The sequence below is a fragment of the Nematolebias whitei genome, chromosome 3 (assembly GCF_014905685.2).
Source record: "Nematolebias whitei isolate Nwh7 chromosome 3, NemWhi1, whole genome shotgun sequence".
Lineage (NCBI taxonomy): Eukaryota > Metazoa > Chordata > Actinopteri > Cyprinodontiformes > Rivulidae > Nematolebias > Nematolebias whitei.
The window spans coordinates 10,183,535-10,206,809 of record NC_056500.1 but is presented as its reverse complement, the minus strand read 5'-3'; the positions used below and the strand labels follow the sequence as shown (position 1 = coordinate 10,206,809).

At 38.9% G+C, this 23,275-nt stretch overlaps 1 protein-coding gene across 1 annotated transcript in view; it reads right to left on the bottom strand.

Annotated features, from left to right (window-relative positions):
* nek7 (NIMA-related kinase 7) overlaps positions 1-23,275 on the bottom strand; it is an 80,056-nt gene that overhangs the window by 50,259 nt on the left and 6,522 nt on the right. The window contains exon 2 of the mRNA XM_037697975.1: positions 6,336-6,420. Coding sequence (XP_037553903.1) covers positions 6,336-6,392 — 57 coding nt within the window. The 5' untranslated portion in view covers positions 6,393-6,420. The remainder of the gene's footprint in view (positions 1-6,335; positions 6,421-23,275) is intronic.

Sequence of the window (23,275 nt, the reverse complement as noted above, 5' to 3'; positions counted from 1 at the left end):
TGGATGGATGGATGGATGGATGGATGGATGGATGGATGGATGGATGGATGGATGGATGGATGGAGTTGTAAGTGTAACACATCAAATGATAAAATAGTGATTGTAAACAGTGACTTGCACTGTACAACTAGAAATATAAATAAAGTAACTCCACTTGTTATAACAGGGATGAGGACAGTACTGATGTGTTTTACAGTCCAAGTGTATTGTTGTGTTCTGGTTGTAATGTAGAAGTTTAGTCAGTATGTAATGAGGAAATGTGCAGATGCACGCACCAACCACGTTTTTTTTAACCTGTATTTTTGCGTTTTGCAGTTTCAAAACAAAATAAATATGTTGCACGGGAGATGAGTGCAACATATTTTATATCTCATTTTATATCTCATGTCAGGACAGCAGATGCAGAAGACAGAGTGAGATGGAGGAGGATGACTCGCTGTGACGACCCCTGAAGAAGGAAAAGCTGAAAGAAGAACTACAGTAATACACGTTTTGATCATACAGAAAGAATTTATTAACGGTTTCTGTGTAAACTAAAATAAAAATGTTGCAGTTTCTTTGTGTTCATTTCAAATCAAACTTGTCTCTTCAGGACATCACAGAAACCAATGTCAGAGGATGAAGTGATTTGATGAAAATGAGGCTGAAGCTTGTGTATGCTTACCTAAAGTAGGAAAGAGATGCTTGTAGGGTTTAAACAATGTTTTGCTAACGAGTTATTGATCAGATAAGCTTGATTCTGTGAAGAATTTGCCTTTGGGTAGAACAGCAGCTCTGTTGTGCTGCTGTATAAGACTTTTGTGCCAACAAATCAAAACAGTTCAGAAATGCAGGGTTTTGTTGCAGTCTATTTCCATGGTAACAACATGTTACCCTGTGTGTGAGACTGTTATGTTACTGTATGTGATGATGTGTATATAATATAAACCAAAATTAATATTGGTAAACCTCACTAATGCTGAGATTAAAAAAAAAAAACTGATGGAAAAAAAAAATTCTCAATTTTTTTTTATTCCTAATATTACATGCCTATTAAAACTCTTGAGTGGCATTTCTGTTTTGTCTCATATGATGTACATACTTTTTCTTTTTACATAATTTTGATTTAGGATTGGAACAAGCTGAAGTGGGTGAAGATTAAATGGCAGTTGTGCTAGGCATTGTGGGTAACGTCTGTAAGGGACAAGGTAAAAAGGTGACACACATCAGCCATGGGTTAGTCACAGGCAGGGGGATTGAAAGAGAGTATAAGTATAGCGAGAAACAGAGAAGGAGCAGACAGACAGCTCATTGGAGAAGTGTGATATGGGCTGCCCAATAATGACACCATTGCCAAACACAACTGACAAGACACATGGAGAGTGGAAGACGGGATGCAGAAGACAGGAAAAAGGAAATAAGGAGGGGGTGGTGGGGGGACATGAACCAGAGGGGAGAGGGTGTGATGTGACAGCCCAGTAGTGCCAACGGCTGCCACACAAGGGCCAGCGGCACTAGAGAGGTGCTGTCTCATATAAAAAGACCAAGAAGAATGCAGATACTGAGAGAAGAACTCAGGGCACATTCATGCAAAAAAAAAAAAAAAAACGGGCTAAATTTAAAGGCTAACTATCTACAAGAAGCTCTCAGTTTTGGGGGGCTACACACTGGAATTTCCAAAAAATGTCTACATAATCTAATAAAACTGTAGACTGAAGACATGGAATTTACGGTTTGGTACAAAAAAAGGTTTTCAACCTCATTTTGCTCAAAGTAAAATTAGGCTTGAGGATGAGAAACAGCACAAACATTTTTTTTAGCAAACCCAAAACACCTGAAAACTTAGGCATTTATTTAGGGTCATTTATAAACCCCATTTAGGGGGCCGAGATGGGGTAGAGGCAGGGCAGCTGACTTGGGACCAGAGAGTTGCGGTTCAACTCCCAGCCATTCCTACATTGTGGTGTCTATGAGCATGACACCTAATCCCTAATTTCTCCCCATGCATTTACATGTCTGTACATTACATTTACATTTACAAGTCTGTTGGAGTCAGCCTCCCCACCATCACAAACAGCTACACCTCCAGATGCAGGAAGAGGGCCACCTGCATCATGAAGGACCCCACTCACCCAGCACACATACTTTTTACCCTGCTCCCATCTGGCAGAGGGTTAAGAAGCATTAAGTGTAGAACCACTAGACTGAGGAACAGCTTCTACCCCGAGGCTGTTAGACTCATGAATCCCTAGTCAAAACGATTACTGTGAAAATTACTGTGAAAAAAAGTCACTGTAATGCTACTTGGTTGTTGATATGTGCTGCTGACTATGATGCTGATCTCATGCTGCTGATTTATTTCATGCTGCTATGTTCATTCGTCCTTATCTGCTCATACAGACTCATGTTCGCGCTGCTGTTTGGCGCATTGTTTTGTACTATTAGTGCTTAGTATATTCTTAGTTTAGCATATTTCTTAGTTCATATCTTGGATCTTATTACTGTTTTTCTTTACAATTTGTATTTTTGTTGGATGTAACTGGGACCCTGTGTGCATAGTTTCGTTCCACCACATGTACCGCATGTGGTGTGAATGACAATAAAAACGGCTTGACCTTGACATAGCTGCCCACTGCTCCACTTGGGTGTATCTCAAGTGTGATGGGTTAAATGCAGAGAACTAATTTCACCATTGTATGGGAACATGCACTGACGACAGTCTCAGACTTCCCCTTCCCTTTAAAAAAATGTGGTTATTCATACATATAATCTGTACATTGACATAGAAGCTCAAAAATGTAAACACAGTGAGTTTACACCAGCGTTCTAAAAGGTATTTTACTTGGTCAACAAAATATAAAGGTCAACCAATAAAACTACCGTAATTTCCAGACTATAAACCGCTACTTTTTTCCATACGCTTTTAACACCACGGCTTATACAATGCTGCGGCTAATTTATGGATTTTTTTTTGATGGGCTAACGAGCTTCATGCCACAAAAACATTTAGCTTCATCACACCCAGGCACTCACATAGCTGCCCAATACACGTCTCTCTTGGGGGGTAGTGATCAATGACTTCCTGGTAGACTACTGTATTTTTTTAATCAGCTGTGTTACATGCACTGTTCAGGAAAAAACATGTACTGCATTTGTGTGTGTTACTGGTACTTATTTAATTAAAAGTTTTTTTTTTTTTATTCTTTCTGTGTAAATCTATCGTTACAACGTGAACACCAGTGGCTTATAAACAAGTGCGGCCTATTTATGTAAAATTTTAAATTTTCTTTTTAAATTTAGCAGGCACGGCTTATATTCAGGTGCGCTCAATAATCCAGAAATTATAGTACAAGAACACTTACTGTTAGAGAACCAAAAACACAAACTAGATAAAAGATAAACCATTAAGACAAGTGGGCTAAGTAGTATCTTAGTCCAGCTGGAACAACATGACTGGACTGTTATCTGAGATACAGTGTTCATGTATGTGTCGACTAAAACCTAATAAGGATGACAACATCATCATTTATATCGGTTCTTATACTTTAAGCAGTAAATAATCTTCAAAATTCAATATGCTGATACAAAAATTTACATCACAGCACTTTTCAAAGTGCAAAAAAAATTAATTAAATTTGTTTGGATTCTATTGAAGAGATACAAAGTTAGATACAGGGGAAGACGTAGACAGCAACTGGCAGCAAGGGAGGGGATAACACCCACCCTCAGCAGCCACCAGCCCCCTTGAGCAGGCACCATGCAATATTCATCCTCAACCAGTCAGCCAGGCAGTGAAAGCAGCAGGATTCACCCCAAAGGTGCTTCTCATTCCTCTCTTCTCAATCTGCTCCACAACCACACCGCCTTGTCTCGGTACTTCCAGACAGATCTGTGTCTGTCAAACTGTGCAGTGACGGTCGAAATCTGATCTGAAGGGGCCTCTCAGAAACCCTCCCACTCACTCCAGAGCAAATGCACCATTAAAAATGCACATCTTACCATCTCATCTCATTTAACTAATGCATATGCATCATACCTCCGGGACCAAGAGAAATTATATTGCAAGCGATCTGGAGTATCCTTCATCACATATACAATTCAGATTTCTTCAGGAGGAGGCTGGTGTTTTTTTTTTCTTCTTCTTCTTCTTTTTATTCCTGTCTGCCAACAAAACTGAATCTTATAAAAGTGTGAAACAGATACAGGACTTGTTGAAAGACACCCATCTGGATGCTAGTTAGACAGCCATCTACATAATCTAACTCTTTCCTTCTCTTTCTCCATCTTCCATTAAATGTGACATCGGTTCAAACATGTTCAGTGTGAGTGAGGAAAAAAAAACAAAAAACATGATGCAACATAAAAAGTTCAGTTCTTCCTGTACCTTAAGCAAAAAAAAAAACAACTTTAGAATTAATTCTGATGTAAACTGCTGGAAATAGATTGAAAACCAGTGAAATAAATCATTAAAGCAGAACAATAAAACAATCAACAGCTGGAAGATCAGTAAAAGTAAATAAATAAAATATTGTGTGTATGCGTGGGGGAAGTGTTGCCAAAGTCAAATTAATTATTAGAGCTTTTATCTACAGTTCTTCTGTGTGCAACCCAATTACGCTTAATTTTACAATTACAAGTCTTAGAATAAATTAACCCCCTTGACAATTCCAGTGTTAATGTTGCCTTGCCCTTCCACACACACAAAACAAAACAACCAGTACCATCCTATTTTTAACGCTGTTATTTCTTCCCTTTTCCAAAAAAAAAAAAAAAGAGCCCACATTTACTCTGGGGCATATGGATGATCCTCTTTGTTTAAAGTCTATTCAATACTTATGGAGGCAAAAACATCCTCCTGTAAAGAAATCAATGTCCCTGATGTTCGAGGGCGGTATTAAAACCCAACAATGACCAGATCTGCACAGAACAAGCTTGAGCTGTATCGAACAAAAAGAGCGATGCAGGAAGGCCAGGCTCTGCCAACCTCCTGAGCTCTGATCAATACCAACAACTCAACATTCATCCACTACTGTCCATCTCACACACAGGCTACAGTCATCTGTCGGATGATTAGACTGAAGGGCACATCTTGACTGACACAAAGAAAGAAGGAAGAATCAACATATTAGTGTGAAGAAGATGGGATGCTTCAAAGAAACAGGAAGGACTAATTATTAAGGAACAAACCAAAATCTTAATTGAAACTTAAATCCTGCAAGAACCTTAGTTTTATTTATGTTCACAGAAAATAAATCTCCATCCAGCCGTGGTTATGTACCAGTAGTAACAATTATAAACCTTTACCCAGCATCTGACACTTTTGTTACTTGGCTTTTTAAAATAAGTGCAGCTGGTAGTCTAGACTGTTTTTGGAGGTACTGCATATCCCTTGGAACTCTGTCTAAACTCAGGTTCTGAGTTGGAATTTATAAAAGACATTTATTTTATGCTGCTGTGTTCATTAGTCCTCATCTGCTCACACAGACTCATGTTCGTGCTGCTGTTGTTTGGCGCATTATTTTGTGTATTATCCTTAGTTTAGTGTATCCTTAATTTAGTGTATTCTTAGAGAATTTCTTAGTTCATGTCTAAGATCTCATTACTGTTTTTCTTTACAATTTGTATTTTTGTTGGATGTAACTGGGACCCTGTGTACATAGTTTTGTTCCACCTCATGTACCGCATGTGATGTGAATGACAATAAAAACCTTGAAAAGACTTTTTAGGAACAGGTTCTTGTGGTCAAGATGCAGCTACACAGTATTTACCTGCAAATCTGATCTCTTATTGCTTGTTTTATCAGGTAGGTTATAGGTTGGCAAATTAGAGCAAACACATACACACTTCCTTATTCATTCATTCAACCTTTATTTATACAGGTTAGTCCCACTGAGGTTCAGGGACTCATTTACAAGAGACCTGACGAGACCGTATGCACTCAAAACCCTGTTCATGATAAAAACAGACCATATCATAGCAACAATTTTAAGTTGTCCTGTTTTTATCCTCTACATTTCTTTAATAATTTAGAGCCTTTGTGAAAAAGCCAATAAATGCAAATAATTTCATGATTTAATCATTGAGAATTTTCCATCGTACTCATCACCCAGAAAACAAAGACCTCAAAACATTAATTGGATTTACATATGCATATTAGTATATATAAATAATATATGTGCACAAGTAGACATACCTTTCAAGTTTGGCGCAACAGGAATGCGATTCCTGTACAGCCGTATGGCATAACTCCCAGCAAAGTTCAAAATGGTCTATATTATCTTGCAACTAATACTCATTGTAGTGCACAACTGTGGTCATCAGTTTGGCTTGTGTTTGTTGAGTCTGTGTAAAGTTACCTGAAATACTGGTGGCACGGCTGCTTGAGGTCCTTGTGGATGTATATCCATATTCATGGTGTGAAGAGTTGGATCCTGTACACCCCTGGAAACCAATAAGAAAGACAGTTCCTTTAAAATACCACTAAATTTACACAAATACAAGCCAATATTGACTCCTCTTCACAATCAAGTCAGTAAGTGATTGATGGAATGTTCTGCGGTGTCAGTAGAACCTGAACCCAGGTCATGCCAGTAAATCTGACACTCTTTGTTTCGGTCCCTCTCAAGTTGCAGCAAGACAAAGCTACAGCAGGTAGCAACAGTACCCTGAACAAAGCAGTTAGGTAACCTTTTTCCAACAAATCTTCCTTAGAAATGACTGGTACGCCAGCAAGTGTTTTAAGCAGTTCCATATATTTTTCTGTTCTGAGTAAATGTGGGTCACAGCAAGGTGAGCGAGCTGCATACGGGTGTATGTCGTAAGCTTCTTTGTATTTGCATACTTAAGACATGTGACCTAGATGGAAGCTAACTGCATACGATACTAAACAACCAGTTGCTTTTCCTACAACTGAGCTTGAAATAGCTGGTGCTCTAATAAGAAACGTTTCGTGAATGAATAATTTACATGTTTTAAAGAAAAACGTATGATGCAAAAATTAAATTCATGCATGCAATTGACTTATAATTACCATTTACACTGAATTCATCTCTTTGGGAATAAGTTATTTTTAGACCATTGCGTTAGCATCATTTTCAGTCAACAATGTAATGCAAACACCACAGTAACAAAGTCAAACAATTAACGCTGATTTAATCATAAGTAACACAGGATACAGAGCATGCACATCAACAACCATGTGTCACACCCGTGAGGTGTGATGCCTCTATGTATTCCATATAAGGCATTTAGCCAAAGGAACATGTATACATATTTGAGAGAGAAAAATGCATCTTCATAACCATGGGAGCTTGTGGAGAAAATTTGATTAACACTGTAAAGTGATTATGAGCAGAAGTTACCAACAAAGATCTGAACCTTTTCAGTAAACAAATAAAGCGCACACACCCACAAATGATGCCTAAACAGACACAGAAACACATGAACTATGATTCCAGCTTCATGCTACTTCTCCCATGTCCTGTTTTGGTAATTGGGTTTTGTGTAAAAACTCCACAAAAATGCAACTCAAGTGACTCTAAACTATATAGTCCAGGTAAGTGAGTATCAGATCTTAAAAGAAATTAGGGGTGCACCGATTGCAGTTTTGTGGCCGATCACTGATTTCTAAAAAGTCTGACCTGCCGATACCGATTATGTTTTATAAGCGACACTGTCAGGTGTTATAAGGTCACGATGCACCTTCAATTTTCCAATCTTATTTTAAAAACATACCCTTGAACAATATCTTAGAAACAATACAAACTTGTTTTAACTGGCCATGAGGTAGTGCTCTGGAATATAAATGAAGTTTAGACAATTGTTGTTAAAATAAACCAAAAAAAAAATTTTTTTTTATATAAATAATCGGTAAAATCTGCTTCTTATGCAAGTATTGGCCAATTTCCGATTTTCCAAAATTAAGGAAATCGGGGCCGATAAATCGGTGCACCCCTAAAAGAAATCAAGGTGGACAACTTCAGTTCCTGTTGCAAGGTGTTCCAGGTTGCAGGAGCAGAGTAGGAAAAGGCCTTTTTGCCATGTTCAGTCAGCACTGAGGGAACGCTGCAGGTAATGATGTCCTGAGAGTGCATGTTGTAACTACAATGATGCTGTAAAAAGTGGGAGGAGATAAGAAGGTAGCAGACCAAGGAGGGATTTACAGATGAAAATGAACCAATGTGAGAGCCTACGTGCAGATAATGAAGACCAATGAGTACAGAGTGCAACAATGGGTACGGTAGTTACAACCAATTAAGAATCTTAGTGTGCCGTGATAGACAGCATCCAGCATCTGCAAAGATGGAGCATTCTTGTAAGTAATGTCACCACAGTCATTATTTTAAAGTTTAAATTAAATTTAAAGTTTTACTGTTAACCTATTTTTTGCTCCATTTTAATGTTTAATTTTTTTTTGTCTTGTCAAATCTTTCAGTTGTTTCTTGTGCTTGTTGTGATCTTTTTTTTTAACTATTTATTGTTTTGTGTGCCGCGGGTTAGCCGACGGCAGATGTTAGTAAAAGTGCTACATATACATAATAAACATCAAAAGAAACTCAATGTACAAGTTTTGCATCATGCAAGTGAGAAAATGTGTCTGGTAAAAAGAAAAAATTTTTAAACGTCAAATTCCCAACTTTTTGCAGATGCATGAGTCGGGTTAAAAACTTTGAAGCAAAAAAGTTACAAATATAATTTTGTGTGCAGTAGAAACTGGAGACATATTTTCATCTTAAATATTTAAATTCTATTCACTTACATTAGCTTTGTTTGGAGTAATACATTTATTCATCTGTGTGTCCTTTTGAACTCAAAAGCATATATTGACTCATACTGGTTCATAATTGATTCATATGCATTTATATTAATCAAGCTGCCAGGTGAGTGAAGATACCGTTTTTGTTTATTTAATAGAACGTGTATACACCGACAAAACACTGGGAATTGGTTTTTAAAAACTATTTATATGTGATAAGTCTTTAATGAAAAAGTGGAAAAAGTGTGGAAAATATTTCCCTCCAGGCCACCAGTGTCTCCGTGTAAACAAACTATTCACTGGGTGTCCTCCACGTTATGCGACTCTCCAGCCAATCTTTTCACAAAAGTCTTAAATTCACAAAAATGATCAAATGAAAGAAAAGATGTGGAAGTGGACTGACACTCCCCAAAACTGCTGAAATATAGCAACACTGCATTGTACCAATTGTATTACTTTCACGCCGTCAAATTTACTGTTTTTAAGTTGCTCAATTTAGAAGCGGCTTTTATTAAACGTGTTTAGGTTTTTTTACGTTTAAAAATATATATATAAAAATGCTTTGTAAAAAAGCTAAGACAGACATGTGGACAAAAGTTAGCTACATATCCATTTATTGCAGTGAAAAATTAAAATTCAAAAATTGCTTCTGCGTGTTTAACATTTTTTCTTCCTTGATATAAAACATATTACTATATTCCACTGGAGAGAAAAAAATGTCTATGAGAATAAAAAACTAGCTGGGCACAGCAGGGATGGTGAAGGACAAAGTGCAACAGATGGACAACTTAGAAAAATGTCAGCAGAGGGAAAAGGGTTAGTTTGTAGCCCTGATGTGTTCATGATCCTGAGAGAGACTGTGTGGAGCTGTGAACCACTGAAGCTGGCACTGGCTTTAGCTCCTCTTTAATCCCCATTTCCTGCCTTCTGCATAATTCATTTAAAACGAGAGAACAGGAAAAACACAGAAAAGAAGATAATCATAAAAAGGTGGATCAAGGCTAACTGGGAGGTGGAGGGGAGAGGGGTGGATGGGGAAATGAAGAAACGTCCGGGCATTAAAAGAATAGTGCTACATCAGCTCACAATCCGAGAACAATAAATATGAAAACTGACTGATGAGCTCGATTTGGAGGAGGGAAAAGAGCAAAGGGCAAGTAAGGGGGTGAAGAAGAGAGGGGAAAAATGCAATGCGACACTATCTGGCCTGGGTGTGAGATGGGACAGAATCAAAGGCACCTTTGAGGAGCCAGAAGACGACAGTGAAAGTGCTAGAAGAGTGGTGTCCATGATTACAAGAAATGGGGAAACCTTTGAGCCTGCGCTCATGAAAGCCTACCCCAGGCCTCCTCTCAAACCCCTGCCCGACTAACACTGTTCATACAGAACGAGGAAAGGAGGAAGAGAGAGGAAGAAAGCCTCTAATGATGACGGGGTCCGGATACTAAAGAAGCAGCACACTTTTCAATTCATTTTAATCACTATTCAAAATCATTAGCCCAAATGTGCAAGCACTCATGTTCATTGGGCCATGAGCTGAGAGCAAGACACAGAGACGGAGACCAATTACACCTCAGCATGAGAGACAGTTTTTGAGCTCTTTTAGTTAGACGGCTCAAGACTTGACAGAATAGAAAATGAAAAGAGAACATTTTACGGTCTCTCAATCAATACAAGAAAGAAAAATAGGACGAAACACATCGAGCATTAAATATGAACTTTGAAATAAGTTTTGCAATCTCAGCCAAACACACTACATAGTCCAACAACGCAGAGTTTCCCATACTCTAAAATCTACATAACATTATTCATGGACCATTCAGTATGAGAAAAATACAGGCCCATAAACACACACACAACAATACCAAACCAAATTCAGAACTAAAAACAGCCAGAAGAGCATCAGTCTTCATCAAACTGTAGAAAGTATCTGTGCTAACTGAGAATTAAAGGAACAAATGGAAAAATTGGTAAAAATTTGGTAAAATTTTAGCTTTATGCACCTCCCTCAATCTATGCTTCCAAGCTAAAATACTAAACTAAGATTAGATGAGCTATTGCTCAACACAATTTACAACAACAAAAAAAGGTATAGAGTACATAGAAGAAGAAAATATTGCACCAGTGCGTGCAGCATCACTTTTAGCCTTCACCTTCTCCAGAGCGAAAAGAGCACAGGCGAAGTATAAAACTAGAAAATGTACAACAAATAAATTCACACGACTCCACTGGGACACTGTAAGGCCAGCAATCCATAATGCCGCTTGCTAATATTATAATTATATTATAATATTGCAATATTGCACAATGCTGCTTTGTAGAACCAGCCATTCTTTACATTTTTCACTTTCAGATTTTTATAGGGCTCATGATTATTTGCTGTAGAAGTAAATAGCACAGCATAATTAGCTTTAGTTCCTTGTGAGGCCAAGTTTGATTTATTCCCCAACCGTGAAAATAAAATGGTACAGTCCCTGTTTTAGGCTGATTATATTTCACCAACTAGAGCCTTTATGAAACACCGTAATAACCACCTGACCTTTCATGGATGAATCCCATTAACACTGAACTCTTCTGTCTTTATCTGACTGTGCACGCACACCTGCGCATTTGCATTCTCGTGTGTGTTTTCACTTGCATCCTCTGCCACAGTCTATGTTAAGGGTGTCCAACATTGAGAAAGGAGCTCAAGCACAAACAGGTGTCAGCCACAGCCCACCCCTCTCTGCATCTCCCTTCCTCTTGTCCTTCCTACGTCTTCCCTGTCGTGCTTCACTATGCTCTGTTGCTTCTGTGTGCTTTTGATACAAGCTGGCACGTGGCTAAAAGCCCAGGCCACTTCTCCCTTTTGTCCTACCCACTCTACTGTGGGACTGACAGCTCTCTTGTGGTACGGCGCCTTTTGTTGCAGGTCTGCCACTTCAGCAGGTGCCTTACAGTGAAGGCTGGAGCCAGCCAGCCCGCGCTGCTTTGTTAGCTTAAAAACACCGTTTGATGTGCTCATTTCGTCAGCCAAAGATGGCAGCTAAGGAGGATGCTAATAATCACTTGAAAAACAAAAACACTCCACTCAACCTTGTAAAAGATAAACTCCAATTTCAATGATAAAAGAAGAGTGACAGACAGCCGTGGTACCAGTCAAAGGAAGACCTGCAGTCAGATTACTTCTGTCTTTTTTCATTTTTGCTCTTATTACCTGGTAAAACTAATTCAATCTGTCAATCACAGAGAATAAACAAGGCACAATGACAAATTGCTGACTGTGTAAGGAAAAACTAAATCATGTGAGTAAAGTATGCAAAAACAGAGCTGCATTTAAGACAGCTGTACGATCCCTGAGGAACCAGCTAAGTGTGTCAATGAGCAGGCTGTGTGAAGGAAAGAGCCCCCCTCCAGGCGTTGCAAAGAGGGGACTCTGGGGGTTTGGGCTGTGCTTGCACACCTTCACTACATTTATAGACTTTCAGAATACTATATCACCATCGGTTAAAATGAAAACTGAATACATAATGTGCTAAAGAAACAAAAAATAAAGAGGACTTAATTTAGGCTGGTCTTTCGAAGTTTGACTAAGGCTGCAACTGCTCTGGATTTTTTTTAAATTGACAGACTTTAAAATGCGTCCTCGCCCTCCCTTCAACTGTGAAACAAAAATTACTATTTACAATCACTGACGTAAAACATATATTGGGACTTTTATGATGACATGCATTAAGGACACCATTGTGTGTTGATTCAGAATCAGAATAAACTTTATCGGCATTGCACCGAGATACAACGAGAATATGTACGTACAGTCGTCCGAAAGATGGGCGGAGTGCACGAAGCTGCAGCTATTAAATAGTGCGGCCCTCTTATTCTGATTCGGAATAATATATTGCTTAGATGAGAAAAAGAAAACAAAACACGAGGAGAAACGGTATAAATAAAAAAATCTCTCATGCCGTGTCCTAGACAGGGCACAAATTGAGGCATCAAAAAAAAAAAAAAACTACCACAGCAAAGCAACATAAATAGACGTTATACATGTACATATGGGCCGGTGAAAAAATTGAATTTTTAAGGGAAAGTTGTAACATAGTCCAGAGCCCCCCCCCCCCACCAGCCATTGTCCAGATAAGAGGTGACATTCATCATCAGCTCAGTTGAGGTTCTGTCACATGTCCACGGCTTTGGGGAAGGGAGGGGTGAGGAGACAGTCAAAGCATCTTTGTTGTTTTCAAAACATTCCAGGAGGAGTTGAGATAAGTCCGGCATTAAGGCCACAGTTTGGGTCAGGCAGAACTCGTGAATTGTTGTTTCTGCCTTTTAAAGTCTTGCTCTGATGGAACTCCAAAAAAGCCGAATTGATCCTTTACTCCAAAAGTCGAGCTCACAGCTTCTCCAAGATTATTCCCACCATTCATGAGTGCTACCAGTGAGTTCACAGTCCTGATAACAGCTGCTCCAGCTCCCTGCTGCAGCTCCACAAATTCAGTCTGAGCACTGTCGAGCTTCGACACGAATTTGTAGACAATCCATAATTCACCAACCAAACAGCAAAATAGCCAGTTGTCATCAGGAATCCAATTTGTTTCCGTCGAGGTAAGAGGGTCCTCCTTATGCCCTGACTCCTGTCAGGAGAAGTTGATCAATTTTGTTGAAAGACCAGCTGATCCTTGGAATTACGAGGTATGCAGAAAAAAAAATAGGCTTTTTAAGGGTTCACAGGACAAGAGTGTGCAGCAGGGAAGCGGGGGGGGGGGGGGGGAACAGGGAAACACGTCTGGTTTCAGCGGAGGAAAGAGAGAAAAAAAAATTCAAATAAAGGTTGTGATAAACAAATTTTAAAAAATAGTTAACTAAGATTTGGGCTCGTTATCATGGTGATTTAGCTGGACTCAAACAAAATCTCATTTATGATACTTGAAAATGTAAATTACATTACCTCAATTTAAATTAATTAAAGGGATAATTTAAGTATCCTAATAATACTAAAAACATGTTCAGCTCCAGTGAAGATCCCTCAGACAGAAATCTAGAGTTAATGACAACCCAGGTTAAACACTTTAATTTACCCTTTCATTTAAAGTCCTGGAAATTAAAACTTGAAAGATTAATTACTAATCATTCTGGGATTTTAATGATGATAAGTTCATACTTAAATTGTGGGATAATTGGTTTAATTTTAAAGTGGCATAAAAATTAAAAAAAACTTCTTCAGTGTGCGTCAGGTGGATCCGGTTTGACTTTTCAGACTAATCTTCTGGTCTTTGATGATAATCTTTTGGGTTTTATTATGCAAAGGTTTAAAATGCTCTTCAATCTCTTGAACAACAAAGTTGCATTTGCCTAATTCTAGTCTGACAAAGAAAAAAAAAACTCATCATTCAAAGTAGGCCATTCCTGTGGTTGTGCTCAGGTATTGTATTCTCTCATTGTGCAACAACTACTAGTTTGAAGAGGCTTACCGTAATTTCCGTCGTACTTATCGCACCGCCTTATAAGTTGCATCTGTCCAAATATGTCTAAAAAAAGTGGAAAAATCTATAAATATGTAGCTTCATAGTATACGTGACATCTATTATGCGTCACGGCTGACAACCCAGAAATGTTGGCTGAACCAGAAACGTGGGCCAGTGTCGTGCCAAAATTCGATGAGCTGCCAAATGGCGGCCACAGGAGCATGCACGCAAGGACTTCAACAAGAATTTAACAAGATTAACACTTAAAAACAAGTATTTCTTTGCTCGAAATTATAGTAAAGGTTGAACTTTTACTTAATAAATGCACTTTAATGGTCAAATTAGCTGCATTTTGCAGGGGCGGTGCAGCAAAATGAAACCGATTGCTCCAAGCAGCAAGTAGAATGAAGGGGGAGGAATATGGCAGTCCGATTGTGTCATTAATAGCTAGTGAAGATTCTCAGTCATCCAGGACATGGTATATTCAAAAAAGTTCAAGAGAAAAATAATAAAGTATAAAGTATAATAAATAAAGTCCAGTTGTTTTTGCTTTGAATTTTTTTTAATTTGTCATTAGCCATGTTTACCCATTACATGATACAACTTCATGCCTTACTGCTACTAATATTCTGCTGCCATCAAGTGGCTGAAAGTGGTACTGCTCTATTTTTTTTTAAGTCCGAATGAATGAAAACTGTCATATCTCAGCCAAAAATTGGTTTAATAAATATAAGGAAAAAATCCATAAATACGTCACTTCGGTCTATAGGTCGCAGGGCATGCAAATTATGCAAAAAACTGTGACTTATAGGCCGAAAAACGCAGTAATTATTTTCTTGTTCAAACACGTTGAAATAAAGTACATCCATGCGGTGCATGAGTACATTTAGCTTGTTATTTTGCCAATAAAGCATTTAATTTCAGTAGTTTTTTTAAGAACAAACTTAAATCCATTTTCATTTGAGACAGAGGCTCACAGCTACACACCACAGCATGATGAAGATCCTGGAGCTTTAGGTTGCAGCACTGCCCTATGGCAACAACCCCTGGCCGTTCACAATGCAGAACATGGCACTGCACAGCAGAGCAGAGATTCCTGCCCCCCAGGATCAAAAAGGGCTTTGTTTGTTAGCCATGTCACAGACTGACCACTAAATTAGCTTCATCCCCGCTGGCACCAAGATATTCGATATGACATTCTGTACCGTAGGGTTGTGGCTCTATTTATCTACAAGACTAGGAGGCTAATATAAAAATAAATAAAATATTAAAGAAATAGTGGGAAATAATTTATAAAAATGAAGTGCCATGTTCAGATATAGCTGTATTTAAAGGGGTATTTTTTACTTTTAAGGTAATTCTGTATGCACCCAGATACACGAGAAATAAATAATGCACAAAAAATAAAATTTTAAACAAAACTCAATGCAGTATGATAGTTTGTTACATTGCTTTCAGCCAGATATAACTTTTTCATTGCAAGCTAAACTAAAATGATAATCAATGCTGATTTAAGATGTTTAAACAAATATTTGTGTGCGTGTACTTTATTAGTTGCAGATTCTTTTTGGATTTATAGCACATAAAAATGCATTTGACAGTTTTTGTTTAACACTATTTGAAACTAAATTAAAGGGTCCGACTATGATACACATTTATACTAACACTTCAGTCGCTTCATTCTGAGTTGTCTTAAACAACAAGGGACAACTGATATGTTATGTGGGAATGTTGTGGCTTTTCCGCTCAGATTTCTCGTCTAAAAGCAGCCTTAAACAAAAACATCTGGTGAACGCAGTCTCTTTTCCCTGAACACCAAACCAAAATCTCTCATGCTCCTTTTTTAACAGGTTTCCTCCTTCTCCTTGAATAGCTTGATGCAGGTACACTGTGCACAGACATTTGTGTAAAAGGAAATGACAAGCACAGGATGTCAAAATCATTAGTAATGTGAGAGTAAGAGTTCCCAGGCATGTCTCGTTACATATAGACTGTAAATTGAGGTCCAAGGTCAAGTGCCTGGGCTTTTTGGTGATCAAGTGTTATTGTATGCCCTGTTAAGATGACGGAAAGACCACAACCCTTCATCTTCTTTATAGATAAAAATGGAAAAATGTAAGACCGTAAAATCAAAACAAAAACAAAAAAAAAGTGGTTCACCTCTTACTTTATAGGCAAGAAAATAGATGCTAAAGTATGTAAAAGTTGGCATAAAATTGAAGGCAAACAGTGGAACCCTGGGAACATAGCTCTACAAAAAAACAAGTTTTGGTCTGGCTCTTGTTCTGTTTCAGTCTGTGTCGTCTTCAGTGGAGAGGCCGCCGTGCACACACAGACAATCTTTGAGCCCGATTTAGAGACAGTTCAACTCAATCAAAAGGTCAAATTATAGTACTGTTGCTTTATGCAAGTTTGTGCATGTACCCATAGTTTTGTCATACTGCCAGGAATGGTAACTCCCTACTATGACACAAACAATTAACGCACGTTTTTCAATTGCTTCCTGTGGCACAAGTTACCCTGGTTCATGTAAAACCACCCAGTAAGACATATGTAAATGTGCAAAGCAAAACCAAAACAACCCGTTAAGGTTTTCTAATGTTGCTGTTGGGGTTTTCAATGGGCACCATCGCTCAAGTCAAGACACACGAGTCTCAGTCTTAATATAATTTTACAAAACAGGTGTGTGAAATGACCACAAAGACCAGCCTGTTTTTAAGCTGCCAATGGTTGTTAACAAATCGCTAAGTGAACTGATATGAACTTTCAGAAATAAAGTAAGCTTCTCAGAACTGGAAAAGGCGTGGAGTGAAACTCGTCTGTGTTGGCGTGAACTACACATTAATGTGACGAACAGATCTGTCATACCATTTTACATGACGAAATAACTCAGTTTTGCAATCCTACTTGCGGTTAACCAATTTAGGTTTTTGGGATTTTTTTTTTTTTTTAAGCAAATGCAAAGTTGCTGTACGTCAATATCAGTCTCCTCGTAATGAATTGGTTTGTCTTATTTATGTTTTTAAATCCCACAGCTAGGTAGGCACACAAACCGACTTACCTTTTCTCATGTCGACTACAGCTCTGTTACAACATTGCTTGGCAGGCCAAAGGCACGCCTTGGTCCATTCAGAAATCATACAGTCAGAAAGCATCTCAGTCCCGTCGAAGTGATTTGTGAAAGTGCCGTCTATGCAAGTTTGTCTTGCGTAAATGTGAGGGAAAACTTTAACGTTTTTGAGAAAATTACACCTGTTGGTTCCTGACTCTCCTGATATGTTTTGTCCATAGCATGCTGATTATCCAACGAAAGAAATAGAATTGATCCAATTTCTTCTTGCTGCTATGAAATGAAAAAAAATAAAATAATTATATACAACTAACATTAAGATGCCAAAATTTACTCTGAACGTAAATTAAAATAGAAACAAGCACAACACATCCAGACAGTCGCACAAATGCATGCACAAAAAGTTCAACGCTTATTTTTATTCCCTAGGCACTCCTCCTTTGCATGAGTGCATTACCCAGCACACCGTTGGAGCAGACCGAGTGTGTGTAGCTGACGATGAGAGAATAACGTTAGCCCTAAGGGGTCGCACCTCTTTCCATTCTTGCCCTCCTCCCGTATTCGCTCCGCTCTACTCTGTGCCTACAGGGATTTCTTTTTTCAGTTCAGGAGAGATGTCAGACCTGTTCCACTGTCCCGAACACAGAGGCTGGACTCTGCCCCACATTCACCAAACATCTGTGAAACTCGCCAAATCAACCTCGTTTATACATCTCGGGGTCATGTGAGGTTTAACGGATCAAAAACGCTTGTAACACAGGTTGTCTTTGTTTTAATTGCACAATCATAAAAATCACCAAAGACTGTGGCACACACAACTTCAAAATTTACCTCCCTATTGTATTTATGCCCATACAAGCACCCAGCAGATGTTGGACACCATCTTATCACGGTGCACTAAGATTCATAACTGGCTGTAACTGCGTACCCATCACTGCACCCTGTATTCACTGGTTAACTGGACATCATTAACTTCACGTAGACTCTCCCACTGGTACATTTTCATCTTTAAATCACTTCTTGGTCTGCTGCCTTCATACATCTCCTCCTACATGTCACTGTGTGAATGCAGCTACAGCGTGCGCTCTCAGGACATTATTACCTGCAGTGTTCCCTCAGTGAGGACTGAACTAGGCAAAAGGACCTTCTCCTACTCCACTCCTGTTTCCTGGAATATCTTACAAATGATCTGAAGCTCTCGACCGTGACCTCTCTAAGTGGCTTCAAAACATCTGTTAAGTTCCTGTCAAAAACCAATGCAGACATGTTCCTGTTTTTAGTTTTCTACATAGCTGTTTTTGTTTTGTTTTTTAATACCATTTCTTTCATTTGTTCTTCTCAATTTGTATGCTCTTTTATGACGGTCTACTGTCATCACTCTTTGCTAAAATCAGGTCTCTCTTGTAAATGAGTCCCCGGGGATCAATAGGACTAACCTGTATAAATAAAGGTTGAATTTATAACAAAAACTTAAGCAGAAAATGGGTGTTTTTAGTAAGTTTTTTTTTTGTGCAACACTTTAATCAATAAAGTAATGTTCATGAATCCGTACAAATAACTGTATCATTAAGTATTTTAATAATAAAACATGCAACACAGTTTGGAAAAAGGAAGGTGGTCTTGACAGATTGGTGTGTTGAGCAACCATAATCCTGTACAGACCACAGCTTTATGCCAAAGTTTCTAATCTGGAGATTTACGTTTACAAACAGCTTTTTTATTTGCTCTTAAGACTTTACAGACTTTGTTCCTGCTAATTACAACCACCAAAAGGCACATTTTCAATCAGAAATTATTCCTGCAAATACTCCAATCCAATATATCCTACAAAAATAGATTTGTTTATATCAGAATAACATTCAGAAAAAGAACATATCAGTTTTCAAATTTTGAAAAAAAAAAAAAAAAATACAGACGCGTGGAAAGCGAGTAAGATGCACAGAAAAAGAAAAAAGCTCCTCAACAGGGGTTGAAAGCAACTAAACCAGAGAGGTCTTCCCTGCCACTTTCATACATTGGAATATTAATATTTATGAGACTTCCTATTTTCCCCCCTTCTGTTTTTCCCTGAGACGATTTGAACATGAAAAACTTGAAAAGCGCAAATTCCAGGAGTTGCGTATCACAGTTTGACCTGAAGCCACACAGCAGACACCAACCATGACAGACTCGCTGTTCAAAGCAGACGGAGCTTCTTTCATCAGGGGATCCTGGTGGGTTTTTTTTTTTACAGTGTGACACCACCAGCCCATGCCATCTGCCTGTTTCGAAAACCTGAATTTCAAGATGTGCCTCCTGCTTGTGCGTTGATTTTTAGGTGGGCTTCACAACCAAGGCCCAGCATCGTGCAAGCTTTTGCTGCTAAGCTTCTTGCTGACTGCTGTTCACAGCCAAGCCTTGCTGTGTGGTGCAATGTTAAAAAAATAAAATAAATCCATGTTCTTAGCCAATTGAGAATCAGATGAGCCGGTTACTGTTTTTGAGCAATGAGTAAATTTAATCAAAAACACATCATCTTCAGCTCCAGATCTGTGCTGCAATCAGACATGTGTAAAATATTTTTATTTAGTGCCCCAATACCACACTAGCAAAGGTCTATCATCTTCAGCTTGGCAGGACTTCTGAGGGAGGCAGCCGGCAGCGCCAAACAGGCCTAACCCCTGTTGCTAAAGCTTCCTGCTGCTCTGAGGGAGTCAGGCTGCCTGCCTCCCTGACACTTGGCCAGGCTGGGCAGGAAGAAGGCGACTGAGGGGAGGCCCCAGGTAGACAGGACCTCCAGCAGTGAGAGCCAAGAATGGGGGAGCAGACTTTTGAGCTACATAAAGAGAAAATGGTAGACTTGAGGAAAAAAGAATGAAAACTGGATAAAAAAAATAAAAATAAAAAAGCTGATAAGCAACAAGAAAGTGTCAGTGATGAGAAGTGGTAATGGGAGGGGAGAAGTGTGGCAGGAAAATGAAGACCAAGTGAGACAAACGGGCTTGAGGGCAAGTTGGGCAGTGGAAGATGACAGGAGCGTCCTGTTGTGATTCCTCTTTATGCCCCCAAGGCTCAACCACAACCTCAAAGCCAAACCAAGAGACCAGGGCGACCATGGAAAAGTGCTGAGAGTCACGGTACAGACAGGAAAGCAGGGAGAACACAAGATACATTTCCATGTCTTACAAATAAGAAAGGGCAAAACAATACAGTAGTCCCTCGCTACTTGGCGGTTCTACTTTTGCAGACTCACTCTATCGCTGTTTGCGGATGTACAGTACTGTACATAATATTTAAAAAAATTAAATAAAATTATAAAATAAAATTATAAAAATAAGCACGGTGGCGCAACTGGTAGAGCTGCTGCCTCTCAGTGAGCAGGTCCTTGGTTCAAACCTCGGTCCAGGGGCCTTTCTGGGTGGAGTTTGCATGTTCTCTCTGTGCATGCGTGGGTTTTTTCCGGGTACTCCGGTTTCCTCCCATAGACCAAAAACATGCATGTTAGGCTGATTGGTAACTCTAAATTGTCCCTAGGTGTGAGTGAAAGACTGAATGTTTGTTTGTCTCGTTTGTCTCTATGTGGCCCTGTGATGGACTTGCCACCCGTCCAGGGTGTACCCCGCCCCTCGCACAGTGATTGCTGGACATGGGCACCAGCGACCCCCGTGACCCAAAATGGAATAAGCGGGTAAAGATAATGGATGGATGGATGGATAATAAAAATACTCCGCCATTTTGTAGTTTTCTTTCATTAAGCCTCCACCGTTTTGCCAGTCTAAAGAACTATGTTACCCAGAAGCCATCAGTTTACTTCCCAGAAGTCAACACTGCTTCCAACCGCTGCTTGCTGCAAATGGTGGGAAAGTTTTGCAACACAAAGGCAGAAGTTCTGTAAGGATCACAGAACTGGCAGGAAGGTCGCAAATAATTCTGAAGCTGAACTCGTCCTGCAAGTTGTATCTTCACTGGTGGGTAGCTGGGCTACAGTTGATCTGGACTCAGTGTGACCCGGATCCTAGGAGCTGCAGGCAACAAACGGCTCTGGGCTTCGGCTGGGCCAAACCAGGCCAGAGGTGGTGGACTAAACCCAGGGCAGCCTTGCTCCTGGAGCAGCAACATGCACACATATAGCTGGGTGGGGCTTCATTCATGCTGCACCGGAAATTTTTTCATCTATCGGGTCGGACGGAAACGAGTCGCTGTGGTTCTGCAGAGCCCTTGTAAGTAAAATTTAGTAGCTACATACAAGTACTGTATGTTGTTAAAATTAGTAGTTTAAGAGTTTAGAGGACTGATTTGTGGGCTTCATTGCTGCAGGATATGTGTGCAGAAACACACAGTCCAAATAGAACAGAGCTGGATCGGAACGAGAGCCGCTGCTGTTCTACAGAGCTAGTAAGTAAAATTTAGTAACGTTATGTTGTTAAAATGATCTAGTTTTAAGAGTTTAGAATATTGCTAGAGTGTGGGAAGGGTTTCTAAAGCCTTAATATCAAATTTACTGTACTTGAACTTGGACTACTTTATCCCCTACTTCATGGTTTTTCCACTTATCGCTGGGGGGCAGGGTATACAGAACCCCTGTGATAAACAAGGGGCTACTGTAATTAAAAATAAAATAGTATAGATCCTTGTAACTTTATGCCATCCATCTAAACAAAACTACTATCATATTAACATAGCAACTTTAGAAGGAACTTTAAGAAAACAAGTAAACTTGTCAGAATGATTAAAACAAGTTCTGATGTTTACACAATAAAGCTAGGCAAAATATAAAGTATGTCTATTTATGTCTATGTTGCAAATGGTGTTGTAAATGATCTCCAACAGTGTTCAATAGATGTGCAGATATTTCTTAGTTCAAAGATGCTTCAAATAATGGACTCTAGTGACTTTAATGTAGTAACAGAACATTACAGTTTAGAGACTAGGAGGAACTATCGGTACTAATTAGTGATTTTCTAACCTTCAATATTAGAAACAACCTGTTAACCTTTAATGTATATCTAGCATTTACCTGTTTGGGATATGTTGCAGATGGTATTGTGGCATTCTGGGTAAAATAGAGAAATCATCAGTGGCTGATAAAATGCAATAACCATTTTGGTTGCAAACATTTGAGTATTTAATACATTTGTGGTAACTTTCATAACTAATCATCACAAGAATCCAGTTTATTCAAAAATACTCTGGTTTTAAAGAGTGTGGAGCTGCAGCATAAATTATTATGCACTGTTAGCACAACCAACATGCAAGCATTTTTTTTTTTTTAATAATAAAGAAATTCAAAAATATGTGCTCTAATGTGTTCTAACAAAACCCTTAAAGGCATTATAAAATCAAAATAACTAAATAAATCCAGTTAGGTGTCAAGCATCCATTTCCATTTGATTATTTACACTATAACCATTGAAAGTTTGCGTGACATTGTTTTTATAAACGAGCAATTTTGTCAGCATAATCAACAAATCTATGATGGACATTTTAATATCACAGTACCACTTAGATACTTAAAAACAATTCATATTATTATTGTTATTTTAAATGTTCTAGCTTAAAACTAAAACAGTTCCACGGTCAGTACGTTTGTCTTGGATGTCCTTGTACGTTCTCTCCATGACGCCACAGACCCCAGTGGGAAAAAGCATCAATTGCCACACTAAAATGAACATTCACGTGACAAAATAAGTATTTTAAATCGGTGAAATCAAAAATGCTCTGTTAGAGTCGTTTAAATGTCCTACGCGGTTTACCGAGAGAAGACAAAGTGTAAAACAGACAGTATGACAAAACAAGATGCTCTTACACAAATTTGCTCTCTTCAGCAGAAAATCTCGTGCGAGACATTAAGCCTCATCTGTGGTGAGGTTGGAACAAATGCCCATAGCAGTCAGCAAGCAACACACACTAAATATCTTCCTCTCTTCCTGCTCGAGTGTAAATTCATTATGTTTTGTCTCATGTCATGACAAATGTGTGCTGCCACTGACGCAGTGTCTACAGTGGCATATACCATCTTGTAGTTATTTGATGAGCGTGAAGACTAAC